The 21,416-nt window shown below is 36.8% G+C and overlaps 1 protein-coding gene across 7 annotated transcripts in view; it reads left to right on the top strand.

The window, feature by feature from the left end:
• The window catches only part of CTNND2 (catenin delta 2), a 716,413-nt gene that overhangs the window by 366,404 nt on the left and 328,593 nt on the right, over window positions 1–21,416 (top strand). For all 7 annotated transcript variants that reach the window (XM_036410294.2, XM_036410290.2, XM_036410291.2 and 4 more), the window contains one exon: window positions 20,892–20,926. In XM_036410294.2, coding sequence (XP_036266187.1) covers window positions 20,892–20,926 — 35 coding nt within the window. The remainder of the gene's footprint in view (window positions 1–20,891; window positions 20,927–21,416) is intronic.

Here is a 21,416-nt window from a genome sequence, read left to right as displayed (position 1 = left end):
ATTCACTATTCATTTGAAACAGTTGACCAATTAATTTGCTTTCCAATACAGGTACAATGAAATGTTAGTGAGACAAAGCATAGTTTCTCTTACAAACAGTCAGTTAGCTTTTTCTAGTTACTGTTTCTGAACTGAGTTAATCAAAGCCAATATCCGCACTACTGGTGGAGAGTAATTAATCACTTTATTTATCCCTATGTGTGCATGAAATGGTACTATTGTGAAGCAGCCAATAAACAGTTGGTGTCAGGGTGGAATAAATGGATTAAGCAGAAGGAATCTGATGTTTATCCAGTGCATATTTTTTGTTATGCCCACCCAATAAGGTTGATATTATAATGCTATCTTGGAAAAGAAACATGAAAACTCACGGGGTGTTTAAAAATCTCAAGTTTAGGCTGTTGAGAAATAACACATTGAATTTGAACTTGATTTTATGTGGTTTCCAAATGAAAACTGTTTCCTCTGTAGCACAGGTTTCTCATTGTTTACAGTACTGGTAAATATCATGTTTGGTTTAGTATTTTTCTTTTAAGAGCATCAGTGTATAACTTAAGCGACTGTAAAGACAAGGACAAAAATAAATCAAAATAGAGAACAAAATAAAGATGAAAATTTGGAAGATAATTTTTAACTAGAGTACTTGAATTAATCAAGTGTGTGTGTGTGTGTGTGTGTGTGTGTATGAAGAATAAATAGTCAGCATGTAGATTTGTTGGTATAAAATAGAAGAGTCCTGCATTGTATACAAATGCCATGGTGCCAGTGTAATTTCATGTGTCCCATCAAAGGCTTTTCTTCCAATGCACTTGCAGTAAAATGCAGGTATAAACCAATATGCTGTTTGCTTATTTACTTCATGGTGTATATCATCATTGTAATCCCATAGATAGAATGTATTTCCCCCCAACTATCTCACTGATACAAGTCTCTTTCTATCCTTAAACTTCAGAAACTATTTAGATTCAAAACCAGAATACAGTACATCTGAATCCACCCTATATTCACCCCATGAGCACTAAGAAAGCCTTTAGCAAATGAAAACACATTTCCCAAAACTAATCCATATTCACAATAAGGACATCTAGAAGTTTTGTCAAGCTATCTCTTCTTTCTTCTCCCAAGGGTGTATGAATAATCTGTTTAAGTTGTGTCAGATATTTCCATTCAGCAATAACAGGGTTAATTTTATGTTTTCATAAGTGGAGTCTCTCAGCCAAATCCAGAGCACACTAATTGGACACTCTTGGTGTTGGCACAAGGGATTCTAATTTTGTCAGTCTATCCAGTATATATTTGTATCTATATATACATGCTTTTTAAATGCAAAACTGAGTAGTAGAAAACATACAAATGTTCTGTCTCTACATTCTATTAAACAAAATAGAATGTACCTGTTTGGTAGATATACTAGGATTAGTACCTTTTTCATGGTTATGTTTTAGAAGCTATATTGGAATATTGCATAGATAGCTCTTTAATAAAGCAAAGAAAATTGAGTTTTTGTAAATAAAAGATGAGATTGGTGAGGTTTTTATGCTCTCAAAATCTAGATATAAATTTCAGATACTATAGTCATAAAAACGTAAAAGATTTAATAATTAATGGCACTATGTCAAATGTTTACCTGTAAGCATTATTGTAAAGAAAGACAATAACCCACTGAATAACCTATTTGTTCTTTCTTGGTAAATTAAATTGAGATTGATCAGAACCAAGGAAATTAACCCTATTATACGTAAATGTATAGAGTTTTAATATTAGGAGAATTACTTTTATAATTCTGTTGAGGAAAATAAGGATAACAAAAAGTAGATATATTGTGTGTTTTATAAAAGGGCAGAGTGTTTTTTCAACATCCTCACCTCTTTGGAAGTAATCTGTGTATAATTTATGGATCTTAACTATTCATATATGCTATGAGTTAGGAAATTGCTTTTATTGAAAATTTCTAGTTTCTCCTTTACTGTGTCACTAAGTCTTAATATTAAGTTCAGATATTTTTAAAGCCTTATATTAGACTTGAACTTTTGTCAGACTAGTTGTAAACAGTGTGTTTTGCAAAGGAATTTGTAAAATTAATCAAGAACACTAACATAGTTTTCATTATGTGTCTTCATGATGCCACTTATAGAAACTTGTTCAAAGAAAACTACCAGTTTTATAAAAGATATTTATCATATCAATACACACAGTTAACCATATTTACTAATATACATATAATTTATTTAAATTGATAAATATGTAAGTGAAAGAAATTAGAAATAAAGTAAATGATCAAAAATAAGTTAACATGCCCTGCAGATGTGACTTAGTGGTTGAGCCTAACCTATGAACCAGGAGATCATGGTTTGATTCCAGGTCAGGGCATATGCCCTGGTTGCAGGCTCAAACCTCATTGAAGACATGCAGAAGGCAACCAATCAATGATTATCTCTCATCAGTGATATTACTGCTTCTCTTTTCTTCCCCCTTCCTCTCTGAAATCAATAAAAATATATTTTAAAAAAATAAGGCAACATGAAATATTGCAGTACATCCATAGTGGCCTCATATGTAGCCATGATGAATTATTTTTCCACTCAATGAAAATTTGGGAGAAATGCTTATAAAACAGTGGCAAGTGCAAAAGTAGTATGACTTTAATTTTCTAAAATAAAAAAAATAAATATGTTAATCCATAATAGTAGAAGAAATGCAAAGTTTACAATTATCATCTCTTGGTATTAAAAGTAATTTTAATTTTTAAACTTTACTGAACTTTTAAGTTTTCACCATCAGGATGAATTACTTTCATTTTTTAAAAAGTCTTAAGAAGTAACCAAGAAAAAATAGATGAAAAGGCACATAAAAGAATGTCATCCTGGACAAGTTTGGGGGGAAAAAACTGGGTAAGAAAGCCACACGGGCCTATTTGCTACTGTAATTTTATGAGAGATATTTAAAGTAGAAAAAAGCATAAGGCAATTAGGGCTCAGAATTATGCTAATGGAAGCACATATTGGCGAAAATATCTGGTTAATAGTCACATTAACTGATGATTAAGGGAGAAGATGTTTGACTGATGTACTTTCCCCCAGACAACTAATGGAGCTGAGATGCTGCCCCGCAGCATCCTGGGTACAGTTGCAGTCAGCGGCCATACCTGCTGGAGCCCTGAACACTTTCTTTCTTTTAATTGTAAATGTAATGAACTCAACAATAAAAATGGCTGGATTAAAAAAAAATTAATATAATTGGAGTACATTATATTTTTCAGCTCCTTAGATGAACAGTAGCATATTCCTTAAATCCCAAAGTCTTGTCTTTCTGGCAACTCTGGATATTTTCTTTATAGTTTATATTTTTTTCCATGAAAGACAGTCATTCATGGAGAAATATATATTCTCCCTCTATGTGATTATATTCGTGTTATATTTAAGTTTGCATATGAATGCGCTTAGCCTATTAGGGCTAAAATATGTTTGGCAAGTGCATAGAAAATAGAGCATCATGAATAGGCTTTATTCTTGCTTTCTGGATGTTAACTTCTAATTTTCAAAAGGAATATATCTGTTTGTGAATTACCTTTCCCCAAAATACACTTACATTATCATAAATATGTAAAACTGTTTGTATTGACACCCTAACATTAAATATCAGTATTTATATTTTATAATGCTGGTATTGTAAGCATTCCCAAATAGTAGTTGCAAGACAAACTACATTTTAGTCTTCTCAGTTTCTGAAATAAGGCTCAATTCTTTCCCAGTATTTCTTATTGGGGATTCTCTGAAGTCAACATGTTCTCATCCAATAGTATGTAAGAATTTGGAAATACATTTTATTTACTCAGAGCTTTTCCTGGGAATTCCAATATAATCAAGGTAAATTCCCTGTCTTATTAAATAATTTTTCAAAACCCACACCCTAGGATTATAACATATCACAGGTAATAGCCTATGCTGCTAGTTGACTGGGAATGTAGAAATGAAGCTTGGGGAGAGTAAAAACCTACAGTAAGATGGTTTAAAGTTCACAGTAAGATGAAGTGTTGATCACAGAAAATTTTGATGCAGAGAACCATGTTCCACCAAGGATTTGAATAGTTGGAAAGCCACTATTTAGCATACATTAAAGTTAATGAGAGACTATGTAGAGATGAAGGGAAATATGTCATATTGAACAAAGAATCAGCTATCTGATGTTTTTACTTGAATATTAACAATGGCCTCTTTGAAGTTCTGTTAATTACAGAGAAGAGACCCCATTCTTGGATTGCCCTGATATATGCCAGTTGTCTGGGTATAACTATTTTTTAAATATATTTTATTGATTTTTTTTACAGAGAGGAAGAGAGAGGGATAGAAAGCTAGAACTCTATGAGAGAGAAACATCGATCAGCTGCCTCCTGCACACCCCCTACTGGGGATGTGCCCACAACCAATGTACATGCCCTTGACCGGAATCAAATCTGGGACCTTTCAGTCCGCAGGTCGATGCTCTATCCACTGAGCCAAACCGGTTTTGGCTGGGTCTAATTATTAATACACACACACACCCCCGTCTTGATTTTATTTCAAAAAGTGTCCCAGTTAGAACCATAAATCAAACTATTTAGGAGAAACTATTCATATGTATACATCCCATCTTTTTCTACACAGTCAACCTATTATTAAGAAATTAAAGGAATCAAAAGGAAAAAATGTTTGACTTTCACTTCTTTGCTAACAAGCTTGCCCCCAAAACTTCTGAATAACTTTTGAACAGAAGATGAACTCTTTGCAACTACTACAGTATCTGGGGACCCTCTACCACTCCCACCATCCACAAGTCATCTTCATTGCAGGGTAGGCCTTCCCCCAAGAGGAATGATTTTGATGCCCATTCAAGCATACCTAATTGTGCCTGGGAGAAGCCTTGTGTGGCTTGACCTCAATGCTCCTCTTACTTGTATCCCCAACTATCATTTTATCTTCATTGTTATGCATGAATACTAAAATCCCAATTGGTAGGCACTCAAGTAGCAGAAACTTGACTATTTAACACCCAATGAAGTTGAAAGGAAGACAGGCTCCAAAGCATCTCCTAACCAGAAAATCATCTTGTAAAAAAGTCTTCAGATAATAAGAGCTATGTCCCTAAAGTCACTTGAATTGCAAGACTTGAAAAAATAAGATTGACATACTAGTTGAATGTACTATCTGTAACCAATATGCAGATTATAAATACTGTAAAATTTGTGGTGTGACATTACAGAGTAATTCAACTATGAATAGTCTTCAGATGCATAGAAGTTGGCAAACAATGGACTGAGGGCCCAATCCTGCCTGCTATCTGCTTTGATACATTTGTAAACACACATTCATTCTCTCTCTCTCTCTCTCTCTCTCTCTCTCTCTCTCTCTCTCTCTCTCTCTCTCTCTCTCTCTCTCTCTCTTTCATCAATAAGTCCAAAGCAATGTATCTCTACAGTAGGTCTTCACTACTTTGTATTTTTTATGCTGGTAGGTGTGTTGACTGGTTGGTAGGTTGCTTGATTTTTGTTTGGTTGGTTTGGTTTATCCTCTCACTCTCCTTCCGATCTATCCCAAATGTCACTGCTCATTTGAAATAACCACTTACCACCTAATCCTTCCCTTTTATCAACCACAAGAGCAGCGAGAGAAATATTTCTCAGGCTAAATTATACTCTGCAGAGTTTACCTATGGTGTTGTCTAGAAATGTTAAACTGACTTAAGTAAGTTATCTTTTTCTTTCATCTTTAGTTTATATTAGTAACCTGCCTTGCCAATACTGGTGTGAAATTCCCCTCCATTCCATTACCCAATTTTACCCAGTCTTTTCGTTCAAGATTTTGTTCAAACCACACTTCTGCCCAAATATCTCTCTGGTGAAGTTCACTTCATTTTTTTTTTTAAGTTTATGTTGTCATATTCCCAATTTATTCAAATGTGTAACATTTCCTATGTAGCCCAATATTAATTTCTAGTTTTAAACATCATTTCCATTTCAAACTACTTTGTTCAAGGTAACAAACCATAAATGCTTTCTTTTTAAAAATTATCTCAACCCTAGAAACATACAATATGGAGTATATCTAGTGTATTCGTATTCACTTTAATTAATTGAAGAATGACATTAAATAAAAGATAATTGTACTCAGGATTCAAGGAAATAAGAAGTTAAATGTGTAACCCTGTGTTTCTGCAAGTATCTTTCTCTTCAAAATAGTATGCATAGATGCCACCAGTAGTCAGACTTCCAAAAAAGGAGCGTTCCATCATGAAGGTTTCTTACAGATGCATATGTCTTAAGACCAGAAAGATAGAAAGCATCACTTCTGCTGTATTTTAATAGGCTAAGCAAGTCATGACCAGGCCAGATCCAAGGGCAAGGAGGGAAATAGACCCAGGTCCATGAAGCTGCTCACATTTATAACATGACAGGCTAGAATTTTTTATTGAACCTCTAAAAAGGAGAAGAAATGGGAAATATTAAGTATGACCCTAATGCTTTGTGAACACAAAAGTTACATTTTCCTTATATAAAACTGAAGGCTAATAATACGGAAATGTTCATTCAGGAATGAAGATCAGCACTGCTAGCACAAGGAAGAATTGTGCTAAATACTAGACATTTATGTGCTCTATTCCCTGACACAGCATGCTGTTCCACCTTCCAAATTAGGCCCCCCCCAAAAAAAAAAATGCTGTCACTATTGGTGGTGAGGTGTGTGTGTGTGTGTGTGTGTGTGGAGAGGGGCAATGGAGGGAGGTGGTGTATACTTGCATGCAAGGCAGTCTAAATAGATAATATCAAAATAATGAAGCACACATATTCATCAGCTTATCAAATTGACTTTCTGGGTCTAGCTCATCTAGGGGGAATATGAAGTCATGTCCCAGGACAGTGCATTAACTATTTAAAATTCTAAGTTGGGAGGGTGAATTTGATATCAGTGGTAGTTTTTCACATTTTGAAGGTAAAAAAAGAAAAAAAGACAGAGAAAAGGAAGTAGGGTTTTTATTCTTGTTTTGCCTTTATGCTTCTTCAAACAAATTTAAAATGTCCTTACCTGCACTATTATTTTTAAACTATTAATCATTTATAAATAGAGCAAGAGAAGCATGTCTTACCTGAAGCTGGAGGAATCAGTTTATTCTATTTTAAGTCCCATTTCAACATTTTACTCCTTCTCATGAGAGAGAGGTTTAATATTAACTCAATAATAAAAATAAAGTCACTTTACTTTTCTTTAGTGAAAATGGAGATCAGTTCCACCACTTAGAAATAAAATCAATATTACTTTTGTTTTCCTGGTTTTCTCTGTCTGAATAGGAAAAGAAATGAAAGAAAATCTCTCCTCCATTCGGGATATCATTTTCTCCTTGGCTGAGAATGACCTGTGTTTTGAGGGGTGATAACCCACTTTCTAGAGACTTTTTAATCATTTCACTTTTTTGATGCTTTAGGAAAATCTTTACAAATGTCAGGGTCTAGTTTCCGTGGCAAATTTTCTGTGAGAAGGGCTCATTAAAGTAATTTATGTGGGACTTGTATGACTTCAAAATGGGTCCAAGAGGGACTAAACCAACACCATCAACTCATTTCATTTAGACCATTAAGCACATTAGGTGATGAGGATTTTGTCAGTTTCTCTCTAGCCAGATTAAACCAACAAATTAAAGATGAAGGATGCCCTTGCTGCCTGAGAAATCCCCGAGCTTCTTCATCAAAGCTCCCTCTGAGGCCCTGCTTTGCCCTATTGCTTTAAACCAACATGGAGCCCTCAGAAGCAGATCAGGGGCCATGCTAATAACAACTGCCACTGATGAGCTCTGATTTATCTTTGTGTAATTGTCTTCAATTAGAAACCACTAGGAACACATCATGGAACATTTATAAGTGAAAATAATGTTTCATTTAACAGGAAGCTTGAGTGAACGGGCTTAATTAAGGGGAGGAAATTACTTTGCTCAAGTCTATAGGATGAACAGAATTTAACATGTGGGGAAAAAAGAGTTTACTAAATATTGGAATACAAATTGATGTTTTCTTGAGAAGGATGGATTATATAATCCATATGATTGTCTTACCACTGTGCTGTACACCTGGAACTAATACATAATAATATTAAATGTGAAAAATATAGAGTTGTTCCTATGACAAATTAAAAAAGAACAATATTATATTGTCCATTTTTGTCACAGTGCAATTTGTAGGAAGACAAAATTCAGCCAAATAAATAACAATTGTGTTGACAGTATGAACTGGAAATTCTTCCTTGTGCTAGCAGTGCTGATCTTCATTCCTGAACGAACATTTCAGGAGTATTAGAAACAGAGCTTCATACTGTGGAACACATGGGAATGCCATTTGCTCTCTGTCCCCAAAGAACTCACAGTTTGACAAATATTAAAAAGCAAAGCATCATAGCATGCTTTGATAAATGATCAAGCTGCTCAGGGGACTCAGAGGATGCAGAGTCCCAATCAGACTAGACATCTAAGGCAGGCAGCTATGAGTCCTCACGGTTGGTCAAGGAGCTCCTCATAGATCAAGCAAGCTCTGCAAAGGGCTTGGGTTTTATCTTGCAGGCAATGGGGAACCACTGAAGACTTTTTTAAAAACATATTTTATTGATTTTTTTCGGAAAGGAAGGGAAAAGGATAGAGAGTTAGAAACATCAATGAGAGGGAAACATCGATCAGCTGCCTCTTGCACACCCCCTACTGGGGATGTGCCCACAACCAAGGTACATGCCCTTGACCAGAATCCAACCTGGGACCTTTCAGTCCACAGGCCAACACTCTATCCACTGAGCCAAACTGGTTTTGGCCGCTGACAACTTTCGAACTAGGGATTTCCACTGGCAGATTTCTGCCTCCGGATGTTGATTTCACTGACATGGGGGATAATTGATTGGCGCAAAAGAAGGCTGCAGGCATGAAGAATAGGAGGGAGGCTGCTAGAGTAAACCAAGGAGAGGTAGAGAAGGACTGGTTGATACTCTGTGCCTGGGACCTTCATCTATGTTATCATCTAAACCCCACAGTGGTGAGCTGAGGCATCTCAAGTTTGGAGTAAAGAGCCTGCAAAATTGGCAGTGCCCAGTGCAAAATGAAAATATGAACTTGTTCAAAAAGCAGGGGCAGGAAAAATGCTATGAAAAGTACTAAATGATACTAAAGCTTTTTTATTTCTTCCATGGTCTCTCTCTTGACTCGTGATGATGTATTTTTATTTACTATGAAATGTCATTCCAAGTAAGTAAAAATTAAAATTTTAAGTAATTGACATGAAGTTCACCATTTATCTTTATATTGTGCAGTGCCAGATTTAAATGCAAATATAGGAGCATTTACTTATACACAAAATCACTGAAATTAGGCAATTCATATTCCATAGCCCATATATGCATATGTATTTCGTTCTTATCAGAGCGGTGAAAACACTGCACAAGCCTACTTCAACTATTTCTGTTTCCCTCTGCAAAATGCATATATTCTACCAACATTTTCTTACGGAAGATAAAGAAGGACTGAAAAAAAGAAAAATAGATCTGCCAGGTCCCCTGTCTTTCCCTTCCCTTCTAGGTCATCATTTCCAGCATAAGTAATTGGCCAACATAGGGGAGTAACCATGAATAAGAAAGGATATGATAATTATCATTCATGTTTTATAGACAGTCATTGCCTTCTTCATTTAAAGCAAATTCTAGTTGGAAGGGAAAACATAGCCTTCTGGGTCTGTTGGTACTCCTGTCTGTACTGTCCTAAACTTAACACACCTACCTTGTAATGATGTTTAGTTTTGCTGGACTCCCACAATGCATCATGGGTCCTGCAGGACTTAACAAATGTTATATATGAATGAGGTAGCAAGGAAAGAGAGTGTGCAAAGTATGTATATCTTCTCCACTCATGTACATGTTCCATTGTCTCACTGAATTTCACTTGCAAAAGTAGTCCAAAGGTAGAATTATTGAGTTTCAGGATGACAGGAGTAGAGCATTAAACCAAGCTTGGGGCTCTCTGAGAATGGGGCAGTTTTAATTTTGGCAATCCACAGGGCTCACTCTCATGGAGCCCACCATGATTACATTATGCCAGGACATTGGAGGGGACTGAGAATAGAGGGGGCCTGTGACTTCATCCGTATTCCTCTGGGGCAGTGAGGAAGCTGTGATGATGTCTAAAAATTATTTGGTAATACTTGTTAAAGAATGGTAAGGCAGACTTTATCCAAGAGGGGCTACTACAATGTGATTTTGTAGTGAGGGAGAGAGATTGGGCTCAACTCTCAATACAATAATGAAAAGTGGAGATTTATAGCCAAGGAGTAAAGTGGATGGGAAATTACTAGAGGGGGCATCAGGGGAAAAGGAGGATTTTGGCTAAACCAACCTAACAGGATTCTTGCTAAACCAGCCAAAGTGATTAGACATCTCCTGCGGGATGGTGGAGGATGAAGAATTCCCTCAGATATCAGGAGTTATCAGATATGGAGTGTGCAGGATTCTGGTTATACTGACTTAGAATGATTCTTGCTAAAACTGAACTCAAAAGATTGCACCTAGTAAAAACGAGAGCATAGAAGAGCCAAACAAAATTTTGATCAAGGAGGGAATCTTTGTCCATGGGAAGAATCAACTCCCATCCTCAAGGCACAGAGCATTTTCTGCCACCAGGCAAGAGATGATAAAAAGCTCCAATCACTTCATTTAAGGGGAGTAGGTTTCAAAGGACATTTACAAGGAAGAGTGGATAGGTAGAAGCTTAGGATCTCAAAAGGGATTTTGCAGAAGATATGCTTTTAAATATTTTAAGAACATTAATAAATACTTCAATTCATGCATTTGTAAATGATTTTATACATCTTGACTAGAAGTGCATTTGTTTAGTGAGACCTCCCATTCAAATCCTCATTCTTTCACGAAGGAGGACTTCAGGACAAGCACAGCTGCCATTCGATGGGGAGACGAGGAGAACATGAGGCTGACCCAGCTGCTTAGTTTCAAATATCAGATATTAAATGTTGGAGGGAGGGTGATAGTTTGATGTAACATTTTTCCACTGCAATAAATATGAAAAGAAACAGATGTAATCAAGTAAACCGGTTTCCAGAAGTTGGGGCCGTGGGAAGGCGGTCATAGAAGCGGATTGGTAGGGCCGTAGCTCCCCTATGAATTATCAAGAGCGTATCTGCCCAGCAAAAGCATAACTTTCACGAACACACACCCAGAGAGCCGATGTGTACTATATGAGGTCCCAGACTCACACAGAATGCATTAGGACTGCTACTTAGTACTGTCAGCCAAAATGCCATTTTTTATTTTCCTTGTAAATATATGGCAATGTAAGTGCATGCAGGCCTCTGAGGAGCTTAGCTATAATGGATGAGTTTTCATTCAGAAACAGCACAGCTCTTGCATCCGATTTGCAGTGGGCAGTGTGATTGGTATATTATGTCCCAGGACTAATGCCTTCATTCACAGAACAAAGCAGGACTGAGCTCAGGCAGTGTCACCTGAGCTCCAGCAGCTTAAGATTGGAGAACAAAAAGGATAATCAGCATTGGTTTTCTTTTTTCTCTCTCTTTCTTCTCCCTCCATCCCTTCCTTCCTTTCTTTTTATTCCAATACTTTTAAAATTCTACTTTAATTATTACTAGGAAATAATTGAGGGGCATATTGCATATTGGAGAATCAGTTCAGGGAAAAGAGCAAAGTATATCAAACCATACCTCCCGATTTTTTTAACTTTTTATTTTGAAATGCTTCTAGATTCATAGGAAGTTGTCAAGTAAAATACTTGGAGAAGTTTCCTGTAACTTCTCCCCATTCTGACAATAGAAACATCAGGCATACCTATGTAGGACAGTTTTATAACCGGGAAATAGACATTGGTGCAGTCCATAGATTTCCCCAGGTTTACATGCACTCATTTGTGTGTATGTGTGTGTGTGTTTCTATGTAATTTTATTGCATAAATAGCTTTGTGTACCCATCACCACAATCAACATATAGGACCACTCCATCATCACCTCATATTACCCCTTTATAACTGCACCCACTTTCTTATAGCCCAGGCAAAAACTAATCTATTTTCTGTAATTTTGCTATTTCAAGAATGTTCTTTATCTTTTGTAGTCAGCATAATTTCCTTGAGATCTCTCTAAGTTGTCACTGTCATATATATCAATAGCCCATTTCTTTTTATTGCTGCAAGTATCTTTCTTGTATGAGTTTATCAGCTTGTTTAACTATTCACCTGTTTTAAAAGATTTGGTTGTTTCTAGTTGTTGGCAATTAGGAATAGACTGCTATGAACATTTGGACACCCATTAAACTGAAACTTCAAATTGTATATAAAGCACTGCTGCTCCAAGGGAAGTAATATAATACTATGAGAGTTGTTTATGAATATTGCATAGTTTATGCTCTGTAAGGACACTACAATTGAAATTTATTTTAAAATCATATGTTGGTATTCAAGTCACAAAACAAAAGATCACTTTTCTCTTTCCTATGAAACAGAAGTGGTTATTTGCATAAATTCCATTAACTATATGAGGTATCAGCTTCAGGTATATCAATGAAATCAATTTCAGTTCAATTCAATACCATAATAGACAACACACTTATGAAACAAGTGCAATTGAAAGAAAAGCTTTGAGCAAATCGGTGTGTTGTAGAGAAATACACACATATGCATATTCACAGGCACACATGCACAAACATAATTCTTACACACAAACACAAACATAATTCTTACACACAAACACACACATATGCACACAATCACAAGAAGCTAGAAAAACATAAATGTGACATCTCTTTTTGCCCAGAGATGCCTAAGGTGAAGGAGCTCGCTTCACAGATAGGATTATAACGACCGGGACAATTCTGGGATATTCTATACAGAAGACTAAAACTTGGAACATCTGAGAACCTTAGTATAGATGCCACCTCTGTCTGCCAACACACCACCTGCTCTTCTCCTGCCTGAGAAATTAGCTGTGAATGATCAGACTGCAAAACAGAGTGGAGCTGTCTTTCCGCCACAGGATCAGTGAATGAAAAGATCAGGTTAATCAAAGATCTAACTATGAGGTGCCGGGAACACCAGTGGAAGTCAGTAATATAACAATAGAGAATGCATTTGGCACATAAACCACATGAACTGTTCCATTTTTTATAGTTTGAAGGCATTTGAGAATTTTGTAAGATCTGAGTCATCAAGGCATAGTATTTCTGGTCATCTGCAAGTGTAATTCACCACATTCCAATTCATGCAATGCTCACAGAGAAAGGTATTTTGGCATTTATTTTCTAACGTGGCTGGTATTCAGAAACATTGCTTCAACTTCAGTAAAATTCAGGCATATTGTATAAGCAGTTTAAGAAAAGAATGCCTAACCTTAGTCTGTTTTGCTCAGTAGTTACAGTGTAGGCTCATGAACAGAAGGATCTTGGGTTTAATTCTGGTCAAGAGCATGTCACTCAGTTACAGGCAGCATGCAGGAGGCAGCCAATTGATGTGTCTCTCTCACATCAATGTTTCTCTGTCTGTCTATCTCTCCTCCTCCCTTTCACTCTCTATAAAAAAAAAATGGAAAAAATATCCTTGGGTGAGAATTAACAAAAATACAAAAAAACAAAAGCTTAGCCCATCATGAGAAATCTCCCAGAAAACTCTGGAGGGGGATATAATGGGAGAATTTTCTAATTTATAATTCACCATTTGTTTCTTCTTCTGATATTAAATTATATATAATATATAGGCATATAGATATAAGACAAATAGGCATATAGACATATAGATATGCAGATATATAGATATATAGATATATAATGTCTCTTGTAATATAAGTACAGAAACTTGAATTCATGTCTTTCCCGTAGTAAGAGCTTGGCTTTTGTGTAGCTAGCACATTTTGAGTGATTGAGCCTAGGGCTTAATTCTTTGTGTTTGCTGGAAACTGGAGTATGTATTTTGAAGGAACACAAACAAAATAGAATTCATGTAAATTCTCCCTCGTTTAGCTCTAGCTGGCCAGCTCACAAGCCCGACAGTGTGGTATGTTCTGTGATAAACATTGGAACCATGTGTATCCAGGCTACAGTGTGGGAGCTAGTACCTCTCTGCAGTATCAGTCATCTGCATAATTTGTCCAACTCCAACGAAATTAGTTTAGAATGTGAATTTCCTCCGCCTCACACCAGAAAGAGAATTCATAATAGCACTTTTGGTCTGATTTGTTTTCTCCCAGGGTTTTAAAAATAACAAGTTGTCTCTAAGCTTTTACTAAGGCAAGACCAGTATCGGTTGCAAGGAGAAGCATCCTGTGTGGGACAGATTGGAAAACTTACACTGTCAAAGAGAATCATCTTTCCTTGATGAGACAGCCTTTGTTTTTCTCCCCCAGTTGAGTGTGGGAAAATGGACAATTTCAATTCCACAAAGCCTGTAACACATTTTCGTGATAATATTTATTGGCCCCAAGCACAGACATGTTGAATTCCACGTTGTTGACTTATTGGACTGTCTCTCCTCTAAGCTGGCTGTGCTCTCTCAGGCCTCTGTTCCTCTTCTTGTGATAACAATAGCTTATCCCCCCCCCCCCTCTCCCCATTCCACTCCCTCCACCCTCCCGCCACTTTAAAGCCTCATATGTTCCCAGCACTGTTGGTTGGGTTTTACATACATTACAGTCTTCTTAACTTTCACATGATTCCCAGGAGGAAAATTCTAGTTGTATTCACAATTTCCAATTAGGGAAACTGAGGCTTGGATAAAAGTATGTGATGTGCTCAAGGTCCCATGGCCTGGTGTGCCAGAATGCCTTGAATGCATCTCTTCTTGCCATGATTCTCCAGTACTGTGTGCTTTCCTACCCACATCCTAATTAGACTGCAGTCACAGCTTGCTCTGGATATGAAAAGCCAAGGAAGCTGTCACCAAGAGTTTGTGGTGAGAATGTCTTACCATTTTCTCCAGGACTGGTTGTGACCAACAGCCTAGCCATGGAACTCAGGTATTTTCTTAAGGCCTGCTCTTTCCATTTCCCCATATATGCCCCCTTTTGACCCTCCCATAATGGCCTTCAGTGTACCCCTAGGGATTAAATAGATTAGTATAAACCATAATCTATAAACCATATAATAATCCAATCTAATAAAGAAAGAATATGCTAATTGACCCTTACACCATTGCAAAAGATGGTGGTGCCCACAGCCAATCAAGAGGAAATATGATAATTTATGCCACATCCCCAAAGATGATGGCACCCACAGCCAATAAGGATGGAATATGCTAATTGACTATAATGCCTTCAGAGATGGTGATACCCATCAGCTCTGCCAAGGCCGCAGGTGCACAGCAAGGCCAGGCCTGCTGGGCCCAGCCACTCCATACACCTGCCTCCAAAATCTCCAAGTCCCCTCAGCTCCCTAGCCACCCAGGGCAGTCTGAGGCATAGGCAAGTCTCAGATGGTGGCTGCTCAGCTTCCCAGGGCCGCCCAAGACTCAGGTAACCAGGGCTGACTGAGGCTCGTCTGCTGGTAGTGGCAGCAGCAGAGGTGTGATGGGGGGGCATCACCTTCGCCTCATCGCTGGGTCACCTTCTGCCTCTGAGGGCTCCCAGATTGTGAGAGGAGGCAGGCCAGGCCATGCACCGGGCCGCTACTATGTAATAAAATAGGAAGCAAATTCATACTTGGTCAGGCCCTGATCACCTAATAAGTCACTTGAGATAAACTTATTTAATCTTCCAAATGCCTGCATTTTATATATGTGTGTGTGTGTGTGTGTGTGTGTGTGTGTGTGTGTGTAACATATCATATATCATATATAGTATTCAGTCAGTTTTAAAATTCCCATTAATGGGATCATGCAGTACATTTCTTATGTGTAAGTAAGTTGCACTTTCTACTCTATTTTTGTTTTTGAGAACTACCCATGTTGATATTTATGTAGTATCTGGCTAACTTATGTAAGAAATAAAATAAGCCCCAAAATTCAGGGGTTTTGGTAATAGAACACAAAACATACTTAGTAGTCAGGCAACAAGGCAAATATCTTTACTTCTATGTAGAAGGGTGTGCAGCACATGGTCTGAAAGCACTCTCACACTGAGCAGGTGGTCTGCTTGGGATTTTAATCCTGATGCATGTGACCTGCCCCTCACTCTTGATTGGAGCTCAGGCTCACAGTCTTTCTCAATTGGCTAGTTTGATGGGAGGGGTTGGCCTTTCCAGTTTCAAGATGGGGTCCCCAGGGGAGTTGCAAGCCATGCGGCCAACATGGCAGCTGCCAAATTACACAGTCCAAAATAGTGGCTGTCTAAACTGTTCTTTGACAGAAAAGATGACTTGTTTATTCTCACACTTATTTTAACTGATGAATAATTTAATCTAGATGAATGTCATATATGATATGTAATCATATCAGTATATTTTTCTATTCCCCTATTACTGATTACTTAGGTTGTTCCATTGTTTTGTTACTGTGGACATGAAGGCATGAACAATCCTGTACAGTCTCCTGGGCTCAGGTACATGGGTTTCCCTGGAGGCTCTACCCAGAGCAGACTGCTGGGTGGTTGGGTATTTGCATGTAAAACATTGCCAGGCATTGTCTCATGGCTTACCCAAGTGTTTCCTTAATTTACTCCCTGATGTACAATATATAACAATTCTTATTTCCCTACCCTCTCCCAACACTGAGTACTGTCAGACTTCCTAATTGTTAGACAGCCTAGAGTATAAAGAGGTATCTCATGGCTAATTTTCAATCCTCTGATTCCTAATAGGGTTGAGTATTTTTTTTAATGTGTTCAGTTGCCATCCCTTATTGATTTTTCTATGCCTCAGCTGTACATATATTTGTTGACCTCTCTTCTATTTGATCTCTTAATCTCTGTCTCATTACTTTGTGAGAGTTCTTTGTATGTTCTGAAAATGAACTCTTTGTATGTTAATTGCATTGCAAATAGCTTCTCCTAGGATGTGACTTGTTTTAAAACTTGATTTCTAGTGTTTATGTTTTAGTTTTTATCACCTAGGAGTTTACTTTTGATGCAGCCAACTGTGTGGATAAAATGGCAGTTGAGAAAGTGGCCTCTAATACCAAATGGCAGGGTCAGAATTCTGGCTTTACTACTTGCTAGCTCTGAAATATCCAGCAAGTTCCTTAACATCTTTTACCTCAGTTTCATTATCTATAAAATGGGAACATATTAATTATCTTAAAAGACATGGAATGAACATCATCTACCATATTGTCTGGTATAAAGTGTTAGCTACTAAAATTGGTCGTTTTCATATTTTGTTTCTGAAACTCTTAATATCATTGATTTATATATATATTTAGATATATAGTTAAAGGTTAATGTTACATATGATAGCCTTTATTATACATTTCTTTTCTCACAATATTTGGATTCTGGAACTTAAACATAGTTATGATTAAATATATTTGGAATGTTCTAAATTACATTTATATATTTCTGTATAATTACTTCTATTTCAATAAATAGTATTTTTAATGAAAGCCAACTTTATTTCTTGAAATAGAACATGCATGTAGTTACAACAGCTTCAAAAAATGACTTTTGTGTTATAGTAAATTGGATAATATTATTGGGAGAAAGTTCTCCATGAGTAATTCCTAAACACCTGAAATAAGAAGGATGGAGACACAGGCTAATCCATGTTCATTAAATGTATAAATAGCTGTTTGCTTTTTAAAAAGCACCCACCTCAGAGCAGTTTTTAAGAGAAGGGATTAATGAATAAACTATGCAATTGCATAGAATCCCCTATCCAAAAGAGTAAAGTGTACATTCAGAGGAAATAAAATCCAAACCAGGTCTCTCTTGGGACTTCCACTTTCTGTGATCATTCATACTTTTAATGCATTTTAACTGCACCAATGGAATCAGGAAACCATTTATGTGATTAATGCTCTTTGACTGCCCCAAAGGAATGCCCTTCTGCTTGGAGAAGATAGTTTTATAGTCACTGCCAATGGTATTTTTTAATTGTAATAAAAAAATGCTTCTTCTTTCTTCTGTTGCATCTTAAAATAGAAATACTTTTGAAAGACATGAATTAAAAATAACTATTGTATTATGAAATCACCCAGTATTGTCAATGAGGCTAAATCTCAGAGGATGGGTACAAGACACCTCCCAGCTCAATGTGTGGAAATGAAGAGAGAGAAGCAGGAAATGCCTTATGAATATAAATGATGGCACTTTTAAAGTGATAAGTGATTTAATAAGTGATGCTAATATAGAAGTAGAAAATACTTTTATACTTATAGTATGTATATATATATATATATATATATATATATATATATATATACACACACACACACACACACACACACACGCACACACACACACTTGTTGATTTCAGAGAGGAAAAGGAGAATGAGAGAGAAATAGAAACATCAATGATGAGAAAGAATCATTGATCAGATGCCCCTTATTGGGGATCGAGCAGGCAACCTAGACATGTACCGTGACTTCTTGGTTCATAGATCCATGCACAATCACTGAGCCACACCGGCAGGTGATGACACATTTTTGTATTATTCAGTGTGACATTTATTCTACGGAAACAATCCTCCATCAGAGTTTTAACAAACATTGGTTTGTTTCTTACTCATGCATTGTCGTGTATGGGTTGGCTGGCGGAGATCTTTCTTTCACATCCTTACTGAGGGACCCATCGCAACACAGGGCTTAACAGGAAATGAGCATGAAGATCTCATTCCTGCCTTTCTCTGCCTGGAGCAGGAAGTGACACTTGTCCCTTCTTCTCACAGACTTTCACATGGCTCCTTCTCTGTGCAAGGAGGCAGGAAGTGTGGTCTTCATTGTGCCTGCAGAGAGAGAAGTGTGGGGCTTCAGTGTGCCCTGGGGGAAGCTCTCAGTGACTGGCTCACTCACTGCATTGGGTGGGAACTAACCTTAGTGTGTTTTTCTCTATAGCTGTAGACTAGGAGGTGGGAATGTGAGTTTTGGAGTTGAATTGGTTAGTTTAATCCCCTACTGAGTTCCTTAAGATCCCTGTGGTCAAGTTAGTTAGCATCAATAAGCATGTTATTCTTCATCTGCCAAAATAAATGTGTGATTGTTGTGGATAAGCAGAGACCTGGTATTCAGTAAGTACTTACAAAAGGGCTGCACTGATAAAAGGAATGTTGTCCTAAATCCTGGAGGATATAACAGAAAAAATAATGTCAGTTTCCTGGGACTGCCATAACAAATTACTGCAATTGTGAGGGTTAAACCAAAAGAAACTTAATTGTTTGAGGGAGAAGAGAAGTTCCAAGCAGAGCTGTGAACCCTAGAGATTAATCATTTCTTGTCTCTTCACAGTTCCGATGGCTCCAAGCATTCTTTGGCTTGTGGAGGCATAATTCCAATCTCTGCTTCATCCTCACTGGCCTTCTCTTTCTCTCCCTCCTCTTCTATCTCTCATAAAAACACTAATCATTGGATTCAGGACTAACTCATCCGAAATTTTTAATTACATCTGCAAAACCGTTTTTCCCCAATAACAATTCTTAGTTTCTAGGGATTTTATGTGGCCATATCTATGAGGAGAGAGGGCCATTCTTCCACTTGCTATAAGTATGAAAGTATTTTCTACTTCTATATTAGCATCTCTTATTAAGTGAACATGCTCTGCAGTTTTTAAAATATTGATTATAGGATGACAATTCTGTTTTAAGTGTTAAGCTTTGTAGATAGATGGTAAAAGTTGCACTGGATTGACTTTGTAATGTTATCATTTCATGTATCTAATGTCTATAGCTCTCATCACTGTAAAACCATTTTCAAGTTTGCTCATATGTATTGGCTTCAAAGCAATATACCCTGTAAAAGCTATATGTCTCTTAAGGGATTACTCATGTATTCATTTATATCAATCATGGGTTTTCTGAACCCTGATTTATGCCAGAATTCCTTTTTCCTCCTGTAAATGTATTCAAAAGTCATCTCCAAGGTATAGATTAGTGTTCTAAAACCCACTTGCTGTTGGGAAACTGATGAGCTATTCATAGAAGCTACTTGATCAGAGTAAAAGATGCAGTGGAATAAATGTAGAAAATCATTCTGGAAGTGATGTCTGTCAGTGATTGGCATCTAGATTTCTCAATTATTAACATATTAAATGGGGCATATTGGAAGTATTTATGTGTATAATGAATTTTTTATACTTAGACATTTTAAATGTATGCATATATTTAATAAAGCATTCAAAATGAATCTGTTTTCTACATAGTTGCATTTTGCACAATATCTTTGGTATATTATGCATGTGAACATACGCACACTGGGGTCATTTTATTAAATGAATGTATACAGTGAGAATTTGGGAACTGCATATTCAATTGGTAGTAAAATGTTATAATTTTTAAATTACTTAATGTAAACTATAATAATCAGTTTAAAGGAACAGTTCACCTGATATGTCTATAAGAAGGTATAAGTTTATTATGTCATCCTTGTAATGAAAAGGGGGAGTATTATTTCTTTTTTAAACTGCATTACAAAGTCTACATGAAACTTTTCAGACTTGTGTTTTAAAAGCACTGCATGTATATAAAAACTATTATAAGGAACAAGTATAATATGTTTGGCTTTGTGAAAATTGAGCTGTTCTTTTGAAAATTACTGGACAATATCTATTTATAATATGCTAATACCTGTGAATCAAAAGGGGTGTACATCAAATGGATTAAAGTTAAGATTGTATCAAAAGGAGGTCTCTTTTTCAGTAAGAAATTAAAACAAGTCCCAGGAGCCACCATTACTACCCTAATGTTGTGTAGGGTCCTTTTGTTTCCAATTCATGCATTATACCTATGTGTTCTCTTTCTTACAGTTCAGCAGAAGAGCAGTTTCACTGGCAGTCACAAGGTAAAGTAAGCTTTCTTTGTTTAAAGAAACATATATTTTTATTGATTTGTTGATTTCACAGAGGAAGAGGGAGAAAGAGAGAAAAAAAAATCATTGATGAGAGAGGATCATTGATTGGCTACCTCCTGCATGCCTCACACCAGGGATCAAGCCTACAACCGGGGCATATGGCTCAACTGAGAATTGAACCATGACCTCCTGATTCACAGGTCAATGCTCAACCACTGAGCCAGGTGGGTCGGGCCACGTATGCCTTCTTGATGAACATTTATTACATGTGTCTCTATTGATTAATTTCCTTATGAACTTTAGGAAGAGACTTATGAAAATGAGCATGACAACACCATAACACTAAAATTAAGTGAAGTTGTGATAGCTCACAATTTCATGGGACCTAAGTTCTCACAATTCCCTAGTCACTTTCTGTCCTTCATGTGATCATGGAATTGGGGGATAGGGGGGCGGGAGTTAGCTTTTAATGCTGATTGAC

Source organism: Pipistrellus kuhlii, unplaced genomic scaffold, assembly GCF_014108245.1.
Source record: "Pipistrellus kuhlii isolate mPipKuh1 unplaced genomic scaffold, mPipKuh1.p scaffold_m20_p_4, whole genome shotgun sequence".
Classification (NCBI taxonomy): Eukaryota; Metazoa; Chordata; class Mammalia; order Chiroptera; family Vespertilionidae; genus Pipistrellus; species Pipistrellus kuhlii.
This window is presented reverse-complemented; position numbering and strand designations above follow the sequence as displayed.